Source organism: Anas platyrhynchos, chromosome Z, assembly GCF_047663525.1.
Source record: "Anas platyrhynchos isolate ZD024472 breed Pekin duck chromosome Z, IASCAAS_PekinDuck_T2T, whole genome shotgun sequence".
NCBI lineage: Eukaryota > Metazoa > Chordata > Aves > Anseriformes > Anatidae > Anas > Anas platyrhynchos.
The window spans coordinates 77,976,951-77,998,242 of NC_092621.1; the positions used below are offsets into that span (position 1 = coordinate 77,976,951).

The 21,292-nt window shown below is 41.7% G+C and overlaps 1 protein-coding gene across 14 annotated transcripts; it reads left to right on the forward strand.

The window, feature by feature from the left end:
• The first annotated feature begins 9,799 nt into the window (after window positions 1–9,799).
• Window positions 9,800–19,032, forward strand: ANKRD34B (ankyrin repeat domain 34B). Of its 14 annotated transcripts, none has more exons than XM_072031329.1 (4): window positions 9,800–10,206; window positions 11,770–11,892; window positions 13,378–13,501; window positions 13,856–19,032. In XM_072031329.1, exon 4 carries the CDS (start codon window positions 14,684–14,686, stop codon window positions 16,229–16,231), a length of 1,548 nt encoding a protein of 515 aa, XP_071887430.1. In that variant the 5' UTR covers window positions 9,800–10,206; window positions 11,770–11,892; window positions 13,378–13,501; window positions 13,856–14,683; the 3' UTR covers window positions 16,232–19,032. The 14 variants fall into 14 exon arrangements, with proteins under 14 accessions (XP_071887430.1, XP_071887422.1, XP_071887426.1 ...); XM_072031321.1 differs by adding an exon at window positions 11,598–11,657 and having other exon boundaries at window positions 9,800–10,091; window positions 11,770–13,501; XM_072031325.1 differs by having other exon boundaries at window positions 9,800–10,091.
• Window positions 19,033–21,292: the final 2,260 nt, after the last annotated feature.

A 21,292-nucleotide genomic window follows, 5' to 3' on the forward strand; every position in this document is an offset into this window, starting at 1 on the left:
AAAGAAAAAAGAAAAAAAATAGGTACATACTAAGTAATATGAGTTTCCTAATTTAGACAGCAGAATATTATTAGTATATATACAGAACACAAGGAGAAATCAGAAAAGGAAAAATGGCAATTATTAGCTTATGCATGTTATCTAAGGAAAGCATCGAGAGCATTTGACATGAGCTCCTAATTGGGACCAGACTACCACGTTGTCTTCATCAGACTGCAGCAAATTTGTCAAAGGCTTAAATCTAAAACCAAAATAATTCTGAAGGGCTTAAAAGCAGTGCTAACAGAAAAGGAAGATATGAGCTGATTTGGAGCTGATATCAGCTGATTTGGAGAGGGGGAAAAGGCTACAGAAAGAGTTGATTATCCATCAGTGCAGAAAATGAGGTGGCTAAGAGGAGTCTAGAAGAAAACTAGAAGGCACTTGCCTTAGAGCCGTGCTTTAGCTGTATCTGCTTGCCCAGCAGGACTGTGGGGATAAAGCCTACCAAGTCAAGGTGCACTCACAAAAATCTTCTGAAGAGGCAGGTCGTGGAACAAAAGAGTGAAAATGGGGAAAGAGAGGTAGGGAAAAAAAAAATCTAGAAGGATTACACAGCTTCTTGTGTTAGTTTGCTCTCTAAGTAAAATTATTACAGTGGGAACATTTTCAAACTGCCCCAGGGTACAGCACTTGTAAGATGATGTGACAAAGAATTTGAGAAGTGAAGAATTTTCGGAATTTGGATGTTTCAGTAACTGCATTTGTCAGCTACACTGAAATCCTAAGATACAAAATCTTATCCTGAGGTGCCCAAGCTACATCTGAAAGCACAAGTCCTATCCCAGAGTATCCAGTAGCCTAAGACTTAGCTCTGTGCCCAGGCTGGCCTTCTGCTTCTCTTGGTGGAAAGCAGACATTTCTGTAGCTCCACATGAGGAACCTACTAGCTTTTCTTGGCCTTTCCTTTTCTGCTCTGGTGAGGCTGCACCTCGAGTGCTGTGCTCAGCTTTGGGCCCCTCACTACCAGAAGGACATCGAGGCCATCGAGCATGTCCAGAGCAGGGCTACGAAGCTGGTGAAGGGCCTGGGACACAAGGCCTGTGAGGAGCAGCTGAGGGAGCTGGGGGTGTTTGGTCTGGAGAAGGGGAGGCTCAGGGGAGACCTCATTGCTGTTCAACTGCCTGAAAGGAAGCTGCGGGGAGCTGGGGGTCAGCCTCTCCTCACAGGTAACCAGTGATAGGACCAGAGGGAATGGCCTCAGGTTGCACCAGGGGAGGTTCAGGTTGGCAATGAGGAGACATTTCTGCTCAGCAAGAGCAGTCAGGCATTGGAGTGGAGTCACTGTCCCTGGGGGTGTTCAAGGAGAGGTTGGACGTGGTGTCTGGGGACATGCTTTAGTGGGTGACATTGGTGGAAGGGGGACGGTTGGACCAGATGAGCATGGAGGGCTTTTCCAACCTTAATGACTCTGTGATTCTGTGGTTCTGTGTAAGCAAAGTTTGTAAGGTATCTTTTATTAGATTAACTGACATGGTCAGAAAGAGAACAGACAAGCTTTCAAGCTTTTTTAAAACTCCGAGTCTTTCTTCTGGTTATATTCTTGAGACTTTTTTTCAGGAAATTCTCAAGTGGTCCTTTCTACTGATACAGCTGGGCCAGCAGCTCCTAGTGATGACCAAACAGGAGCCGTAATATCATCAGTCTTCAGCTAGACCTAGATGAGATGTCCACCAGTGTCCTAAATGCCCCAGAAATTCAGTCATGCTCTCTCTGGCTCCGGGCTGGGCCATTCAACACGCTCACAGAAGAGAACTGCTACATAAATAAAATAAAATAAAATAAAATAAAATAAAATAAAATAAAATAAAATAAAATAAAATAAAATAAAATAAAATAAAATAAAATAAAATAAAATAAAATAAAATAAAATAAAATAATAAAATAATAAAATAAAATAAAATAAAATAAAATAAAATAAAATAAAATAAAATAAAATAAAATAAAATAAAATAAAATAAAATAAAATAAAATCTCCTGAAAACTATTTCTTGTGAAATAAGCTTGAAAGAGAGCTTCATTTTCGTAAGTGGAAGAAGTGAGTTTTGATCACTCTGTTTGATCTTTTTTGGTTTTGTTCAGAAAGGTTAAAATTTGAATCAAGAATCCTAGGTGGAAAAGGTCATGACTTTAGCATACTTAGTTCTGAAAGAATTGATTTTCTTAATTTTAATTTAAATTTTCTTTATCTGTCTTTGCTATTTAGCCAATTAAGAAGGCATTCTGTAGTTGAGTTCTTTCCTCACCAAGTCCTGCTGTGCATATTGCTAATTCTGTCACTTAAAATCAATGTCTTTAAAGTATTGAGTCCCAGTGTCCATCAAATTATGGTTCTCTTTCGGATGGGATCATGTAGATGCTGTTGCTTTTGTCATACAGCAGTTCTACTGTTCTCTACTGCATAATCCATTATGTATTAATACTAGTATGAAATTCCAAGTACCCATAGGAACTCCTGCAGTTCACATAGGGTACAGAAAACTTTCTCCTGTAATGAAAGTACTTGTGCCTTTCTTTGAGTAACTTATTTATCCTCATATGAAGGAAATCTAGACTCTTCATGTTATGGACAAATTACTGCTTGGACTGCTAAAATAAATAAATAAATAGATAGATAGATAAATAGATAAAAGATAAATAAGCTCTGTCAGGGAAGATAAAAAATAAAAAAAAATAAAATTGGAAATCAAACAGTGAGTGTACAGTTTTCCTTATCATAGTGTAAAAGATTCAGACGGAATTGAAAATCACCAGTACATGAATTTCAAACAGGCCTGTAAACATAGAAACTAGCAGTTGATGTCTTGAACCATTATTTGATTTTTCCTTCTAACTAGAATCACAATATAGAAATAAGTCCTTGTTATATAGTAGAAAGCATGTTTTGCACCATTTTACTTTACCAATATGCCTAACATTATTGTGTCAAAACATTTAAAAATACTTCTTTCACAATCTATTTTCAATGTTTCTGAACACATTTATGAGAAAGTACCAGCTCTGTGGACATTTGCATGGATTAGTAGCATCTGGTTCATACACAAAGAAATAACCCTCCCAAAAGAGGGTTGTCCTACAGACCTGCTGACTTACAGCACTTAGGAATCCAGCACGTGTGTTGCACAGTGTTGCAAATGGATGCACTTGTGGAACCAGACATTTCAGTGCAATGTAGTCTCTCAAATTGTTTTAAGGACTTCTGCTACCTCACCAGTGATAATTATTCCTGTCAGTACCACATGACAAATTCCCATGCATAGTCATTATTATTTTTTTTAATTGAAGTAATTAGCCAAAATACACCAAACACTTCAGAGAGCATAGTGTTTGAGAACGAAGCTTCCATTTCATAACTACATAATTAAAACATGCCTGAAAGAAATCAGAAGTATCACTTCTGGTGCTGACTCACTGAAGCTGAAGAGGTCACACCAGACCAGGTCAAAAGGACCTGTCTTGGAGCTCTTGCCTGGTGTGATCACTCCAAGCGACTGATCTAGCAAAGAAAGTACAGCATAAAGTATACCTCAAAGTCAAAATTAGCCAAGTAAAGGAACCAATAAAGCAATAACATTTTACTTTAGATTTTGTACGATGCGCAGAGTTGTGGCTTTGTGTGAGCCCCAGTTTGTGTGGCTAGTGGAGCCCTAATTTCTTTGTTTGTTTTTGCTTGTTACTGTTGAAGCAAAACAGCATTCCTCTGTACCCTGCCTCCTGCCCCTGTCCCCTTTCTTGGCTTGTAAGCCACTACAGTGACATCTCTAGATCACAAGCATAATTCCTTTTCATTATTTTAAGCCAGCAAGCAGCTGTACCTGCTGAAATTAATGAAAGAATTTTTAAGAAACACTATTATTTACAAAGTATTACTGTGTTCCTCTTGGCAAACAGTTCCTGCACAGTAAACAGCTGTCTCTGTGCATGTTTTAAAATGGTACCTAAACTTAGGTACCAAATTACAATTACATTAATTTCAGTGTTGTTATTGGTGTTTTTTTTTATTCACCAAAACCAAACCTAGTAAGGTACTCTTTCTATTTTTTTCATTTGTTCACAGCTTAGTGAAAAGAAAAAAGAAAAAAAAAAAAGTACCAATATATTACAAAATAGTGGAGTGACTTATATGGTACTGTTCCGTGATTTACACAGTAACGCATCAATATAGATTTAATTATATACAGTAAACATGTATAGGCCCTTCTTCATTTTAATTGATTTTTCTGGTGTAGGCTAAGGTTGGTCAGTGCAGGATGGTTTTAATGAGCTCTCCAAATAGACGTGACAACCAAAGTGCTTACAGTTTCCCATGGAAATAAAAATCCACAATGTTTTTTGTTTCAGATGAAGGTATTTCCATTCTCCCCTCCACACCCAAACACGATGAAGCAGCTACCTTCCCCCAAACCTCAGTGGTGCTCAGAAACCCCGCCAGGTCTCACTGTTGTGCCCAGACTCCCAGCTGCACAGCCTGGACTGAAGGTCTGAAGCCACCTTCCCAAAACAAAGATCCTGGGCTCGAGGTCTGCATTCCAGCTCTGGCTTTCCAGCAGCTTGTGGAGCAGGCTACCATAAGATGAAGTGTGTTCCTTTAGTTCTAGTCTACCTGCCTGTATTTGAACAAAAGTTTATCAAGAATCAATGCAGTGGAACATTTTGGTTAATTAAAACGAATATTAGTATGCTATGACCATAAAACTTTCCCCTGGTAGATATGTAGCTAGCCCAAATGTCAGTGAAATATTAAAAAAGGTCTGGGTAGATAGAAATCCTGAGAGGGATATGAAAAAGTGTAGCAGGCTAATATGTCATGTGCATATGCAAACATCCTCTGCATTTTTGAATAAACCTTGGACTGCATTGCTGTATTCCCTACTCTGGCTTTCCACCCATCTTCACTGTTAACATAAAAATTAACTTCTTGATATCAATACTTGTTTCTATACCTAATTAAAAGTAGCAGAAAGTGAGGAAGTTGTGACATGTATTAAAAAAAAAAAAATCTAATTATCTTTCTAAAAGTGCTCTTCTAAGAATGTGTGTGATACACTCTTTTTGCAGAAGATTTATGCTGGCTATCATAAGCACAACAATACAATGAGAGCAAGGACAGGAGGCACAATAAGAAAGTGTACATGAGAGCTGCAGAAACCACACAAGCGAAGATGCCCAAGCAGCAGAATTGATGAACCATACACCAGCGCACACCGCCTCCGTACCTTATATAATTCACACAATAGCAGGTCTGAGAAGAGCAGTAACCTTCCTGAAGAGTGGGTGTTCGATATACATGCCCATCTCAGGCTGCTTGGTATGGAAAGAGTATTAACAATGTGGGTGAGGTGCAGAGAATAAAAGAAAACAAAGATAATTAGAATCACAACACAGGGGGAAAAAAATAAAATAAAATAAAATAAATCTGTGGACGGTCTCCCAACTTAGTTTTTGAAAGACGAGGTTAAAGAGTAACTGAAGAAGCTGCCCTTGGGATGCTGTTTGTTTTAGTAGCTTATTCTTACAATTCACCCAGCTCTTAGTCATGCCTGTGCCTAACCAATCCTGTCATGTCCTTTGAAAAGTAGAACAGTACAAATCTCCTTCACATTCCTCCTGGAAACTTATCTCCTGTGATGCCTAAAAAAGCCCTTCATAGCATCAAGGCTGCTGGTGCCCTGTAACTGCCGCTTATTATACAGAACATGCCTGATTGTTTCGCTGTTACTTTGCCCTCAGCTCCCCTATTTGTTTACTGCATTCACCTGTTGTCTTTTATATGCCAAGATGACAAAGTCTTTGAGGCAGCAGCTGCCTTTTTAAACAGATGAGTACAGGATCTTGCACAATAAGGCACTACAGACCCCACAATTAACACTGTTTGCAGGGGAGACAGTTGTCGTGTCCTCACTGCAGAAAGTCGCAGAGACAAAAGGCAGCCAAAACTTCTCCACAGTGTTGCGTGAAACCGTCGCAGTGGGCTTTTGTGATAGTCGGCACTCCAAGAAAATATCCGTGGAATATCAGGGATATCTGCAGGAAATCCTCTTAAGGGCAGTCCCTAAGCATCACTGGGGGCACCCAGCAGATAAACTAGTCCAGTAAGGTGATCAGGAGTAGTCAGCATGGCTTCAGCAAGGTGAAGATGTTTGACATCATTTCTCACAGTATTCTCCTGGAGGAACTGGCTGCTCATGACTTGGACAGATGGGCAGCTTGCTGGATGAAGGGCTGGCTGGATGGTCTGGCTCAGAGAGTCCTAGCGATGAGTTCAGTTCAGCTGGTGGCTGGTCACCAGGGGCATGAGCTGGGGCTCAATCTTGTGGCCGAATTTGTTTAACTTTTTCACCAATAATCGTGAGAAGGAGACTGGACGCAGCCCATAGCCCAGCTGAAGTGCCTCTACACTTCCAGCTGTTCAGAGAATTGGTGGACAAGATCCCGTGGGACACGGTCCGTAGGGACAGAGGATCTGATCAGAGCTGGCAACTCTTTAAGGATATTTTCCTTGGAGCACAAGAGCTCTCTATTCCTACATGTAATAAATCAAGCAGGGAATGTAGGAAACAAGCACAGTTGAATAAGGGTCTGCTGGTCAAACAGACATGGAGAAGGCAGTGGTACTTAACAACTTTGCCTCAGTCTTCACTAGTGGTCAGGATTCCCAAATCTCTCGAGTCCCTGAACCTCTAGGTAGAGGCTGGGGGAGCATAGTCCCTTCCACTGTAAGCAAAGAGCAAGTTCGGGACCTCCTGATGCAACTTAACAGCTACAAGTCTACGCACTCTGATGGCACACACCTCAGGGTCCTGAGGGAACTGGCTGATGCAGTTGCCAAGCCTCTCTCCATCATATTTGAAAACTCATGGCACTCAGGTGAAGTCCCTGGTGACTGGAAAAAAAAAGGGAAACATCACTCCCATTTTTAAAAAGGGTAGAAAGTATGATATTGCAGATGACACCAAGCTGAGTGATGCAGTTGATATAACAGAAGGAAGAGATGCCATCCAAAGGGACCTGGACAGGCTGGAGACATGGTGAACCTAATGAGACTCAAATCCAAGTGCAAGGTGCTGCACTTGGCTGGGGCAATCCCAGACATGAGCATAGACTGGGAGAAGAACTCCTTGAGAGCAGCCCTGTGAAGAAGGACCTGGGGGTTCTGGAGGGCAAAAACTTTGACATGAGCCAGGAGTGTAGGACTTCTTGCAGCCCAGAAGGCCATCTGCATCGTGGGCTACATCAACAGAAGAGAGGCCAGAAAGCTGAGGGAGGTGATTGTTTCTCTCTGCTCTGCCCTCGTGAGGTCCCACCTGGAGTACTGCGTCCACATCTGGGGCACCCTTGCCTATGTCAGGAGTTGGAACTAGATGGTCTTTAAGGTCCTTTCCAACCCAAACTGTTCTATGATTCCATTAAACAGTTTCAATTTGTGCCAGGGGAGGTTTATATTGGGCATTAGGGAAGAATTTCTTCATGCATCAGGTGGCCAAGCATGGGAACAAGCTGCCCGTGGAAATGGAATCCCCATCCCTGAAGGTATTTAAGAGACATGTGGATGTGGTACTAAGGGACATGGTTCAGCGATGGGACTCAGTAGGTCAGGCAGATGATCAGACTTGATGGTCTTGAAGGTCTTTTTCAACCTAGGTGATTCCATGATTCTGTAAGTGTAATGTTCTGCACTGCCTAAGGAGGATCAAATATATATATATTAGGGGCCACCCATCTGGGAAGCAGCTTGGCAGAAGAGGAATGGTGGACACCAAGCTGACCACAACCCAGCACTGTGCCCTTGAAGGAAAGAAGACAAAAGGTATGTGGGCTGCATTAGGCAAAGCATTGCAGCAGGTCAAGGGGGGGTGTTCCTTCCCTTCTCCTTTGCACCTGGAATGCTGTGTCCAGGAGAGATTCCAGCAAAGGGCCATGAAGATGATAAAGGGCCTGAAGCACCTGTCCTAGGAGGAAAGGCTAAGAGAACTGAGGCTCTTCAGTCTAGAGAAGAGAGGATTTGGGGGTTCATTTGTATTGATGTATACAAATACACCAAGGGAGAGCACAGAGAAGACAGAGCTTGGCTCCTCTCAGTGATGCCAAGGGACAGGACAAGAGGCAATGTTCACAAATTGAAAGACAGTAGATTATGTCTGAACATCAAGAAACAGTTATTTACTGTGCAGGTGACTGAGCACTGGTGTAGATTGCCCACCTTGAGCAGGTTGCCCTGCAGGTGGGTAGGACCAGGTGGCATCCTGAGGTCCCTTCCAATCCCATCCATTCTGTGATTCTGTAACAATCACCAGAGAGAGGAGCTCAGTGCCTCGCCTCCTCTTCTGCTCCCTCTGGTGAGGAAGCTGTAAGCTGCCGTGAGGTCACCTCTGTCTCATCTAAACTGAACAAACCAAAGGAACTCAGCCACTCCTCCTTAGTCATGCCCTCTATCTAGTCCATTCGCACTCTTTGTTGCCCTCCTCTGGACACATTCTGGTATCTTATATCCTCAGATAACCTCAGAAAAAATACATTGTAGCTGTGAGAAGAGACCAATGCATTCTATTTGATAGGAATTTTTTGTTTTGTAATTATTTTTTTTTTTCTGAGTTTGTATTAAAGAAATCACACATTGGTTTTGCTGGAATAACTGTTTCTTACTGAGGCTTCTCTGGTGCTCCGGCTGTCCTAGCCACTCTGGAAAATATAACGTAGCCTACCTCTCAGGAGACAAATCTGTATAAAGTAATGTTGCATGGAAGTGGAGTTGCAGACAAACTTTTTATTTTGCCTGCAACCCAAGACAATCCCAACCACTGGGGCTTTTTTGCTTTGAGGTTCATTGATTGTTAGGCAACACCAAGTATCAGTAAAAGAAGACATCTTTCTGGCATGCTTTGACTAGATTGCTTCTGGCAAAGAGCAAGCAGCAGAGAGAAAATCCGTGATACAAGGTAAACCCATACTGACACGGTGGCCTTCATCTCCGACGACTGTGTCCACAAGTTTCTGAAGAAGAAAAAAAAAAAGTCATGAAATATATAACCCTCTGGTTGGATTTGGGCTTGCTTAATATTGAAGAAGCTGTGTGAGATAAGTAAGGCAATTTATGAAATCACAAAACTCTTAGACCTCCCACAAACAAATAGCACCCAACCCCCTTTTTCCTTCAGCAGTTTTGCCCACTGAAGTAGCTGGTGATTATTGCAGAGTAAAAGTTGAGTACACTCAAAGGAAGAATCTCTTCAGTCTGCAATGAAAAAGACCTCAGACAAATTTCTCCATTTCTTGTTCATCTCTAGGTGATCATTTTCGCTTAATGGTACTCTAGGGACAGACTTATGTTTGAAATGCATCAAAATTTGATGCATTTTGATGCCCTTTGGCATCAAAAGCTGTAGCATTTCCATCAGGATCTGGGCATAGCTCCAGGTGGGGTGGCTGAGGGTTGTCCCTTGAGCTCGCCTTGGAAGCTAGCCACAGGCAGCCCGCAAATTATGAAACCTGTCAAATTACTAAACACCAATCAACTCATGTAGTAAGTAGGGCAGTAGTAAGTGGCAAGAGGGGCGAAGTGTTTATGGAGGGTTGCTTCTTGTTTCTTTTCTTCCTAACACACGAGGGGACGGGTCACCACAGCTGAAGGCGTCACCACAGGGGTGCCGGCCATGTTCTCCTCCCGCCTGCACTGTGGTGGGGCCGGGGGGTCCCGGGCATGGCGAGGTGCCCTGTGCCGTGGGGCAAGCCGCTTGGCAGAGGCTGTGGGGCTGAGGAGGGAAGGAAGGAAGGAGGGAAGACATCGCCATGAGGAGACCGGGCCGGGACAAGCCGGGCTGGGCAGGGCTGGGCAGGGCAGGGCGGGCAGCTCGGTGGCGGGTAGCTCGCTCCGCCCAGCGCCATGCCCGCGGGGCTTTCTGCCGGCAGCCAGCCGGTTTATAAAGCGGGCGGGACCCGCACATTTTTTAAAAAAATAAAAAATCTCTCGGCTCTGCGCCTTCCTGCGACCCGGCTGGGCTGGGAGGTGATGGGACGGCGCTGGGGGCCCGCCCGAGGAGCGGCGGCGGGGACAGGTAACGAGGGGAGCGGGGCCGGGGGGCTCCCGCGGCCGGCTCTGGACGGGAGCTTTCGGCGTGTTACGGGTGCGCTCTCCCTGCCGGCTCTGCGGAGAAGTTGCTCGTCCCACAGGTTGTTTTTATGTTTTTATTTTTATTTTTATTTCCTTCCAGGTGGGACATAGCGCTTGGGAGGGCGGCAGGCGTGGTGGCGCTCAGGGAGGGGGGTGGCGGTGTCGTGGGGGTGGCTTTTTTTCACTCAGAAGTAATTTCCAGCCGGGATAAACTCGCTCACAGCACGGTGTAGGAGATCAGGCTGCTTGTCGTGCTGGCCCGGAGAGCCCACAAAGTTAGGATGGGTGTGGGAATCACAGATACAGGTTTGTGCTCTTCCAGCCTCTAAGCCCCACCGATGCCCCCGATGCCCTTCCTGTCACTGGAGGGGTTTTGATGCCCTGAGGACTGCTGAGAAAGCTCACGTGTGATTCAGAGAGTGCTGGGGCACACCGAGAAAATCTGGCTTTAACTTTGAAAAAAAAAAAAAAAGAAGGAATAGCCTTGCAATAGCCTTGTTTCATAGCACTCCTTTGCTTAGTGGAAATGTTGGTGTGTGTGCTTGTTTCAGCACTGAGCCTTTTGTCCCCTTAACTTTTTGAGTATTTCCGCTGTTGCCTGTAACGAAACTCTGCCAGAGTTTCTCCTAGTAATTAAGTGCTGCCTACAGATGTGGTAAGCAAGGCGTACAGGAGTACAAGTGCTAAAACTTAGAAGTTGTAGTGGCTTTTCCCGCTCTGATGGCAGCAACACCTTTATCAGAATAGGGCTCTAGGTTATCGTTACTTGTTATCTGCCAGCCAGACCTCGGGATAGGACCCAAGACAAATCCACAATACTGCCTCGCTCCTCCTTGGGTACAAACCATCATTGCTTTCGAAAATCGATTTTCATTCTGAAAGCTGCTTTGTGCTACTTCATCTCAGAACAGTCTCCAGGACAACTTTGCTCTTTGAAAACAGAACAAATCTCTTCCCAGACAGAAGGAGCGTTCCTGGAATACGATTTGCACAAGAACACCAGGAATTTGTGAATAATCCGACAGACCAGCCTGTGATTTGCTGTCATAAACTAGGTCGCACAGTTCATCATTCATTGAACAGCCAGCTTGGCACAAGGTTATCTCCACAGCTGAAAAGCAGCTGTGCCACTCCTGAGATCTTGGTAACATATGCAGTTGTTCCTGGCATCACAGATAATTACGATTGAGGAATGTGTAGTCCCAATTTGTTTAGCATCAATCTGTGATAGATTATCAAGTGAGTAAATATTTTCAGGAGATTGCTTGAACAGTGTTTTTTCAATTCAACTACTTAACTAGTTGTAAGTGTTGTGGGTGGGTTGTTTGTTGTTTTTTTGTTTGTTTGTTTTGGAGCGGGGTGTACCCTGTCCAGGTGTGGCACATGCATTTCCATTGAGCCAGTGTCACTCTGGGTCTTAGAGAAGTCCAGCTACATTTTGTTTCCACAGTGGCAATTTTGGGATGACACAGCTCTGAGCACATTATCCTGCAATGGATGGATTCTCCAGGTGAAGTCGTGGTTATTTCACCTAGCATTCAAGAATGTATTCTGCCTTATATTGTTCCGCTTACAAATCTGTAACACTTTCTTTTTGTTGTTTTGGGCTTTCCTCGGACCAGGTTCATACAGCGTCCTGGGAACACATGCTGCCTGACTTGTAGTCGTTTCTTCCTCACCGTGAAGTCAAGAGATGCTTAAAGATGAATCTTGATCAGTTTTCATCTGGGCGTGCGTATGTCTATGTATGTGTAGTTACCTACTTTACAGCAGGAGTGGGGTGGTGGTGGTAGAAGCAGTCTCTTACAAATGATTTTTTTTCCTTCCAATGCTATGTTCTGCATCCTGTCTGTATTTAGGTACTTGCATCATCCCATCATAACAGGATGTAAGCACCTCACGGTCTGTTTTGCGTTTTTTCTAACAGCAATTTTGTCTAAGCATGGATGGGAAAATGTCTTGGATGCTTTTTCTAGCTTCTGCAGATCTCAGTTTATTGAAGATGTTAAAAGGTGCTTAGAAATTGAGCTTTAAATGACCCTGCAGGAGGGCTATGGCAAAACAGGGTCTTCCAAGTGCAAAATCTACTCCAAACATTGAAATTCCATTGGTTTAGGCTATTCTTACTCTAATGCGTCTTACATTAATAGTCCAGGTAAAGCCTATGGAGACAGCTAAGCAGGTGGTGATATTTGGTCAGATACCAGAAAAAACAATCTCATTTTTGGCTTAGCATTGACCAGTCACCTTAGAAGAATTTCTATAGATGAAAAGACTTCTGTAAGTGCTACATACCATCACTTAGGTAACACAAGCAGGTAGGTATCAGAAAAGTCTTAGACAAACATGAAAGAAATGTAAAATTGCCAATGACTTACAGATATGTAAAAAATAAGGGAGAGCACATCAGAATTCCAGCATGTGTGCTATCTAAAAGTGATTTCTGTTTAACTTGTTTCTGGACACCTAAATGCACCAATGTATTGGATACTTTTATAAAAAAAAGACTTAATAATCTTGAATGTTTTACATGTCAAAAACGTACATTGCATAATAGTGATTTGCACATCAACAAAAGCTGAGATAGACAATACTGAATCATGTACTTCCAGTATAATAGAATGAATCCTTAAAGTAGTTTGAGTGCAATTACTTTAAAAGGTGTTTTATCAATAAAAATCAAATAAATGTGATAGTACCACAGTGGTGTCCCCATTCTCACCAGTGATTGTAGTGGGACGTCTTCTCCCCTGAGAATGGACAGAGAAATTCTGGCCCTCTTTGGTCCCCCTTAATTTCTCAGGATAGGATTTTGGTCATGTGTAGATAATGATCAGTCTTTGTGTCGGCCATAAGCCCAGAAAGTAATGAATGCCATCAAACTCAAACCGCTTCATCACATGTGTTTGTGTATGTTTGTTTTTTTTCCCCTGAAATTCCAAATATTTAGTGGTATCTTATTAAAATACTTGCTGCATATGACCTTTATTACACCACATCAACAACTAATGACTATATCAATAATAGCTGAGTGTTTTACTAACACATGGTAAGTGTGAAGCCCCGGAGCTAACTGTTCACATCGTGGCTGACAAACCACAGATGAACAAGCGCCCCTCTGCCTGTGGAGCATGTTGCTGTGGAGTGAAACTGCATGGTGGGGGGAATCTGGGGTAAAAGTCTCATGTGTATGTACTTCAGTTAACTTTTTTTGTTTATTGGACTTTTAGAACAAACTACGTTGATACTCTTCTTTGATTTTGGAAATCAAAGTAAAACTCCAATATTGAAGAAAACCAGAATGAAGTTGCTTCTTTTCAGTTATTCAGCAAAATATTACTAGTGCTTTCAATGGTAAATAACAGTGCATATGCTCATTTTCTTTGCAGTTAAGCCAATTAAATGTTTTTATTTCTCTAGCAATACCTTCTAAATAAACAAGTAGTTTTCATGTCCATGTGTATCCTGTCTTGGTGTTATAGTGCTCTGCCCATTGTTAAATACTGATTTTTATTTTGGCTCTGAAGATTTTCCCTCCACATAGGTAAACAATCACATAAATAAAAGCATTTTTTTGTTTGTTTTCATGTGTGTGGGTGTATATTCATACGAGACCTTTCATTATTTGCATCACATTGAGCTCATATTTTTTTTCAAGCGAAACCTTCTGATTTTCTTTGATGCTATCAAATACTTCTTTTCTTTTAGAGCTGACACTTTGTGCCCAGGCAGTGGACACCTCTCAGCCTACTACTGATCCTCGTGACAAATGCAATAGCCCCTGCGTCACTTCATTTATGCCGTTTCACTCAAACTAGTATGTTTTCCAATCCACAAAAGGAAGGTAGCGTGCTTCCCCAAATATTACCACTTTTTATAGAAGACATTAATATTCCAACTATTTAACGGTTACTTCTTAGATAAACAAACAAAGAGTGCTTGTGCTTTTCTTATTTGTTATACCTTGGAATTTGTTTTTTCTCACTAATTTCTAGACGTTGAGCACTGTCATTTTATGAGAAAGAAAAAGTGAATGTGACACAGTAACTTATATCAGTGAAAAATGTGCTGCAGGGCTCATTCAGTTCTTGCTTCCACGGGTGCAAATCAGGAGCGGTACAACTGCAGCAGAGCCACTTGGGTATAGTAAGTATAAAAACATCACAGTGTGGAGAATTCAACTTTTTTTGCAGCTTATTTGTCAGGCTGTGACAGAAGCAACAGCAGCCTGAAAAATAAAAAGTGACAGCTGTGTATTAAGCATCCATAAATATTTTAAGTGTAGCCAAATATTGTTTAAAATTTTTAGTGCGTTTCTTGAAGTTTAGGAGGCAAGACTACCTTTTTTTTTTTTCTTTTTTTTTCCTTCTTATCTTCCCTCTTGTCACAGAGTAGCGGTGAGTTTACAGGAGCAATTCAAAAAGCTGACACACTCCCTCCCCCCTTTTTTTTCCTTCTTTTTGTGCCTCCTTGTCTTCTTTGAGCGCCAGGTGTTCTTTCCAGCAGCTAGGAAGGTGTGATTGAGAGACAAGTGCCATGAATGAGACCGTGGACCTGCCGACAGAAGGGAATTCCCTGATCAGAGCTGTCTACCAGAGCCGACTGCGCCTCACCAGGCTGTTACTGGAAGGGGGGGCCTACATCAACGAAAGCAACGACAGGGGTGAAACCCCTTTAATGATTGCTTGTAAGACGAAACACGTGGACGCCCAGAGTGTCAGCAAGGCAAAGATGGTTAAATATCTGCTGGAAAACAAGGCAGATCCGAACATACAGGACAAGTCTGGAAAGACAGCCTTGATGCATGCCTGTTTAGAAAAAGCAGGGCCTGAGGTGGTCTCTCTGCTGCTGAAAAGCGGAGCTGACCCGAGCCTACAAGATCACTCTAACAGCTCTGCGCTGGTGTACGCAATAAACTCTGAAGACAAAGAGACCCTGGAAGTTCTTCTCAACGCCTGCAAAGCCAGAGGAAAAGAGGTAATCATAATCACAACAGACAAGTCTCCATCAGGAAGGCAAACAACGAAACAATACTTAAACGTGCCTCCTGCGGACCTCAGTGAGCACTGTTCCCCAGATGCCTGCACGTCCCCATCCGAAATAGAACTGAAAACATCTCCACCCCCACTTTCAAGCTCGAATGAGACTAAAAGTGCACTCTTCAGCTTTCAGGATCTGGACCATCCCAGAAGCACAGACAATCCGTCTCAGTCAGTCTCACTGAGAAATTCCAGCCCAACCAATGCAGTCTCCAAGCTGGCACAAGTGCAGCAGCTGCATTCTGAACCTTGGATAAAGAGCTCTCCGCTGTTCCACCAGAGTAAAATTGCCTCTTTACATGGAGAGATCCAGGATGTAACTCCAGAAGAGCTCTCTTTTAAAATCAATGGCCTTGCCTTGTCAAAGAGGTTCATTACCAGACACCAAAGTATTGACATAAAAGACGCTGCTCATTTACTGAAAGCTATTGATCAAACTGCATCGAAGAAATCATCATATGATGAGTTGAACTCTCAGACTCTTTATGGCGAAGAGAGGCTTTTCCCCAGTGGGATTCCTGTGGGTAAGGATTCCAGTTTAGGACAGATCAGCTTCATTTCAGACCTGAGTAGTATTATCCAGAAAAGAAACTTAGGAGCAAATCATTACAGCTCTGATTCTCAGTTAACTACTAGTCTACGTCCTGCTGCTGCGGAAGACATGAAGTCAGTGATAGGAAAGAAGAAGATCAGCTCTGCATCTCACTCTTTGTTACCAAGCTCTAGAGAATTATTTGAGAGCATGCCGCCTCTTCCCCTGAGCAGAAGAAATCAGACTGTTCTAGAAAGACGGGGTTCAGGGGTTTTGTTACTGGATAACTTTTCTCAGACAAGGCCAGGTTTTCTTCCACCACTGAATATGAATCCTCACCCCCCAATTCCAGATATTAGTTTCCTAAATAAGGTTTCTGGGGTGATTTCTTATGGGCAGAAACACTTACTACCAGCAGTAGCTTCTTCCTCTAGGGAGACCAAAAGTAAAAAAACGCTGCTAAGGAGGCAGTCATTGCAAACTGAGCAGATAAGGCAATTACTGAATTTTTAACAGGAGATATGAAGGTTTATAACATCCTTACAATATGTACATACTTGCCTACCTATTTAGCTGTTACACTCCTGAAAAGACAGCAGGTCTGTATCATAAGGCTTGCTGTCTTGGAGTGAGTTAAATATCTTAATACTGCTTAAAAAGATAGGCTTAACTACCTGTCTAAGTGAAGCTGTTTTCTGTAAATGGAGGAGTGTTTATTACATTGTTTTCATAGTATTTTCAACTTGAGCATTGAAACCTTGCCCACAACAGGATGAATCTACAAAGGACATTAGGCGCTGCAGTTCTCATTTTTGGGTTGGAGATACTGTTCCTGCAAGATTTCCCCAAATACATAGGCTCTTTCTCCACCCAAAAATGTTGTACAAATGCTGGACATCAAAACGTGGCTGTGGCCAAGCTGTGTGTTATCCACAGACCCCAGACACTGACAGTGTCATGCCTATGCGTGGGCAAGTCTCTGCCAGCAGCATCTTCTGGCTCCAGTGGCCTCGCTGCATGTTAACAGGCAAAGACTAAGAAAAAACTCACAGAGTACTGTTGCATATGTAGCTTCACCCGTGAAATCCCAAAGACTGGGAGCCCGTTGGAGGTGCCTTGCTGCCCGCCGGGAGTCAGCAGCGCTGAGCCTGAGAGCTGGACTTCACGACACGTGGCCACGATCCAGCACGGAGCCCCGAAGGGGTTGGGTTCCCTCTCATCTGCTGTACAATGCCCAAACCCTGCTTGCAGCCTCAGAGAGGCATGTCAAACAATTTGGGTCTATCGAGCTACTTGAGTGCTGGAATTTGCGCATTAAAAAAAAAAAAAAAAAGGGGGGGGGGGGGCGGGGGAGAGGCAGAAGGCAGAGTGTGTATGAGAACTGGGTTGGTTCTGTTACTTTCTGCAGTTCCAGACTCAACAACCTGATCTCCAGAATACATCATCCTTCTCCCCAGCCACAGGTCTAGGTGTCTTTTCAAGACAGGATACAGATGGTTGGAGACAGATTTTTTGTCTTGCTCTGTGCTTATGGTTGCACACCCATGCCTGGGACAAGCTCTGTCTTGCTGCTCAGGCATTGCTAAAGAAATCAATCCAGCAGCTCGGGTACTTGCCTGGGCATTCAAAATCCTCATTTTACCTAATTTGAAGCAAAAGCCTGAATTTGTTGCAAACCAAAAACGTACTTTTGCCTCCAAGGTATTGTATATATCTCTGTTTTTAAGTATCTCTATCTAAAAGGTGTTTTTCCTTCCCATCTAGAGTTTTGTGGTTCCAAACATCTACCTTGTATTTGTGCATATTCTGTAGAAGCTTGGTTTCGGGTGTCACATGTAGCATTTTATAGCTTGTCTTCTAAAGATTGAGAAGTATTTAATGTGCTCTGTTTTGCCAAAAATTACCTATATATATATATATTTACATATATATAGTATCGATGTCTGTATAGTGTGAATTTCAGTGTAATGAAATGACATACACTTTTCTGAAGATAGTCAGTGGGTATTATCTGCCTTCTTGCCACTTCAGTCAAAATTCACCCGGTCTGTGATGTTGCCTAATAAGTAGCTGTGATGTTGTTTAGTTTTGTTCTTAGTATAAGACAATTTCAAGTAAGATGATAAATGTATTGTCTCTGTAAGAACCTTTGGATGTGAAAATATGAAAATGTCCTAAAGTTCGTAATGTGCACATTCTGAAGAAGGAAGCGTGGATTATAGCTCTACTCTTACACCACTGTATGTAAAGTGCTGGTCTGAAACTACAAATTTAAATCTTAAAATCAATTTTGCAACACCAAACCCTTCAGACATCTAGATTCTAGGGAATAAGCAAACATGAAAATCTGCATCACTATTGTCAAAATTAATTCTCCTACACAAAATACAGGTCTTGAAAGTCATCATGTCCTTTGCTGTCCTTCCCTTACAGCTCTAACCTGGGATGCACAGCACTGGTGACAGCAGAGGAGTCCCAGAGTAACTGCACAATCCCACCGCATTTTACTTAATCAGTTGTGACTGTCACACTCGGTTAGTTTCTTGCCCATCAGGAGTAACCACTTCAAGTCACAAAAATCTGATGGCAAGTGGGGTATTTTACAATTTACTTTTTTTATTCATTGGTTAGGTAATTAGAGAAGGACTATTCATCTGCTGGAAGACTTGCTCATTTACGGGCTGTATGGCCAACCCTAGTCTCTGCACATAAGCAACAAGTGTTCTCTGGGTTTTAAGCAAACAAAACACCATCACCAATGAACCGACCAACAAACAAAAAACACCCCCACCAAAACAAAAAACAAAACAAAACATTAAAACCCAGGTGAGTTTGCATAGCTAAACATTCAAACCTGGGGAGTTAGGCTTCACTCAGTAACAGCTACGAGCTGCTGGAGGAGGCGGTGAAACTGGAGAAGCCTTTGGTTCCTTTCAGGTGCAGTCTGGAAAACAGCATTGCACTTCAGATGCTATTGGATCAACCTCAGCATGTACATGGTAGATTTCTGCTGTGTCAGTGTTATAATTACGTGTGGGGGTGTTACTGCTTCCTGAACAGAAATAGTAATTTTTTACAAGTTATATAAGTTACTCAGATGACGGAAGGAAATGTTAAATGTCTTGAGAAGTGAAGTCTTTTTGTCATGTTGCCAGTATTTTGTGCCTAACTTTAATGCAGAAGTAATGTGAAAAGCTAACATCAGTGTTTATTGTTGCATCAGTGTTACAAGTGACCTTAGATGGACAAGCATTCCAGTCGTGTTGACTTGCTGTTGTTCTGATGCATAAATAAAAGTTATTTTTTTTCCTCCATTCAAAGAACATGGAAATAGGCATCCATTTATTCGCCATTTAGGAGAGGCTGAGTCACTGTCAAAGGTACCCACTTTTAAGTGTTTCTCAGGCTGTCTCTACACTGGAAAACTGGAACAGTTAATTAGATTTAATCAACCATAGCTGAATTTGTACAAAGCAATGTGTGAGAAAGCCTCTATCAGTAGCCTTTTTTTTTTTTTTAATGTTTAGTTTCAGTGAGGATACACTTCTGCCATTTTTGAAGTCTTAATCCTAGTTGTTTTCCAATTGTCCTTAAAGTCTCTTAAGCAAAGAATGGGAAACAAGACCTGATTTCTAATGTTAAATTCCCCCCAAAGCTTAAAAGTTTAAAACCAACAAAAGACCTTTCAGGTGTTCTTTATGTATCTTGATAAAGAAAACATCACAAGCTGAAACTTCTTCCTTTCCAGTTTTCCTTCAAGAGCCATTGCTTCCCACGCCACGGGGAGCGGCTTATTCCACACACCTGACAGCAAAAAATCAGTGAGGCTCATCCACTCCAACTTCTAAAAAGATTAATGGTATAAATTATTAAACGGTCCTACACTAAACTATTTTAAAAAATGGAAGCAATACCCCTGTGAGTAAGCATTCCTGTCAATGCAAATTACAGCTTTCAGGAATATACACTTAGCAGGAATATACACAAGATTATTGGTTTTGAACCCCTGTGATAATATTTTTGCAGACCATCTAAGAATTTAGAAAGGCGAAAAAATCTTTTTTATCTTTGGTTTCAATTTTGTCTGGAAAATACTGTGAAACCATACAAAGTACCTTCTAGACAAATATTGGTGGCCTCACAAAAATAGTGATCATCTATAAAAAATGCATCCAACTTCTGTATTTTATAGCTTGGTTCATTAAATACAAGAACAGTAAGTCGCCACATGAAAATACTACAAAAACAAAACAAAACAGTGTTCAAAGTTGTACTTCAGGTAATGCGTTCAAAGCACAACTTTAAAAATATCCTTCCCTACTCACTTTTTTTGTTTTCACAGTAAGGAGAAAGTCATTTGGAGGAATTGTTCCCACTTGCTTTTTGTCTTTTTACAATTATGAAAAAGAATGAAACTCTTCCAAGAGCATTTGATGCAGCTATACAGGAAAAATAGTAAACTAAACGTCATTGAAAAAAAAAAAAGTATTTTTCCCTCATCAGTCCTTATTAAGACTTCTTAGTGCATGTAATACAACCGATCAACTTTCCAACTACTTTTTTTCTAAAACAAGATATTTATAATAAAATGGATTCTTTTATTAATGGAGTAAACCATTACTCCATTTGTTTAATATTGTATTCATGTAACGAGAACAAGGCTTGCTATAGAAAGGTTAATGTTAGTCACAAGTAATGATCCTACTAAAAACATTCATACTGTTCTCATAAGAGGTACAAGCTTTTTTCACTTTGAATTTAACACTCAGAGTTAGAAGGAAGAATATTTGTTGCAAAATATTTCCCACTGTTTGCCAGCATAGTATTTTCTCCTTCAAGTTTAAAGTTTTACTAGCACCGCAATACCTTCAAAAAGATCAGTTTTGATACGGAGGCATCTTACGAAGACTATTTTTCTAGAGTAAAAGGGATAAAATGCCATTTTTTATGGCTAATTGCTCTGATAAAATTCCACCACTATAAATCCTTTCAAAAAAGATGGCAGATCTTACAGTCCCTCAGGTAAATTAGCCTAATTTTAATATTCATCCAATATTCCTGTTCTTCAAAGTATACAGGTTATCTGAGAAAGGTGTCTGCCTGGACGATGTCTGTAGCTGAAAGAGAGCACATCTCCTAGGAACATCCTTGGTTTTAGCATTTTATACAAGCAAAACATAAGCTTGCGTGTTTATGTTTACACAAAACAGACAACAAAACCTGAGGACCTTGACTAGGGGCTGAATCACTCTACTGATACAAACATCTGAGTTACTTTGTGCAAAGTCTTCATTTAAATACATTCCTTGCACAGATCTGTTAAAATGCAACAAAGAAAGTTTATAGGAACAGAACTAGAGGAATTGCAAATTACTTAAAACTAATTTTGCACCTGCATTAGTTCTCTGTGCTAATATTTACTATGTAGTAGGTGAAAAGTGCCATTAAATTATTAAAAAAAAAAAAAAAGTATTCTGAAAGGAATGCCTGGAAGTTCATCCCCACATCAGGGCTTACTCCATCTGTATTGCTCCCTTGCTCCTCTGGAGTACTAAACACGATCAGTGTGTGCTG

Coding starts and splice junctions, on each gene's coding strand:
- ANKRD34B (XM_072031329.1), top strand. CDS start 14,684: ATGAATGAGACCGTGGACCTGCCGACAGAAGGGAATTCCCTGATCAGA.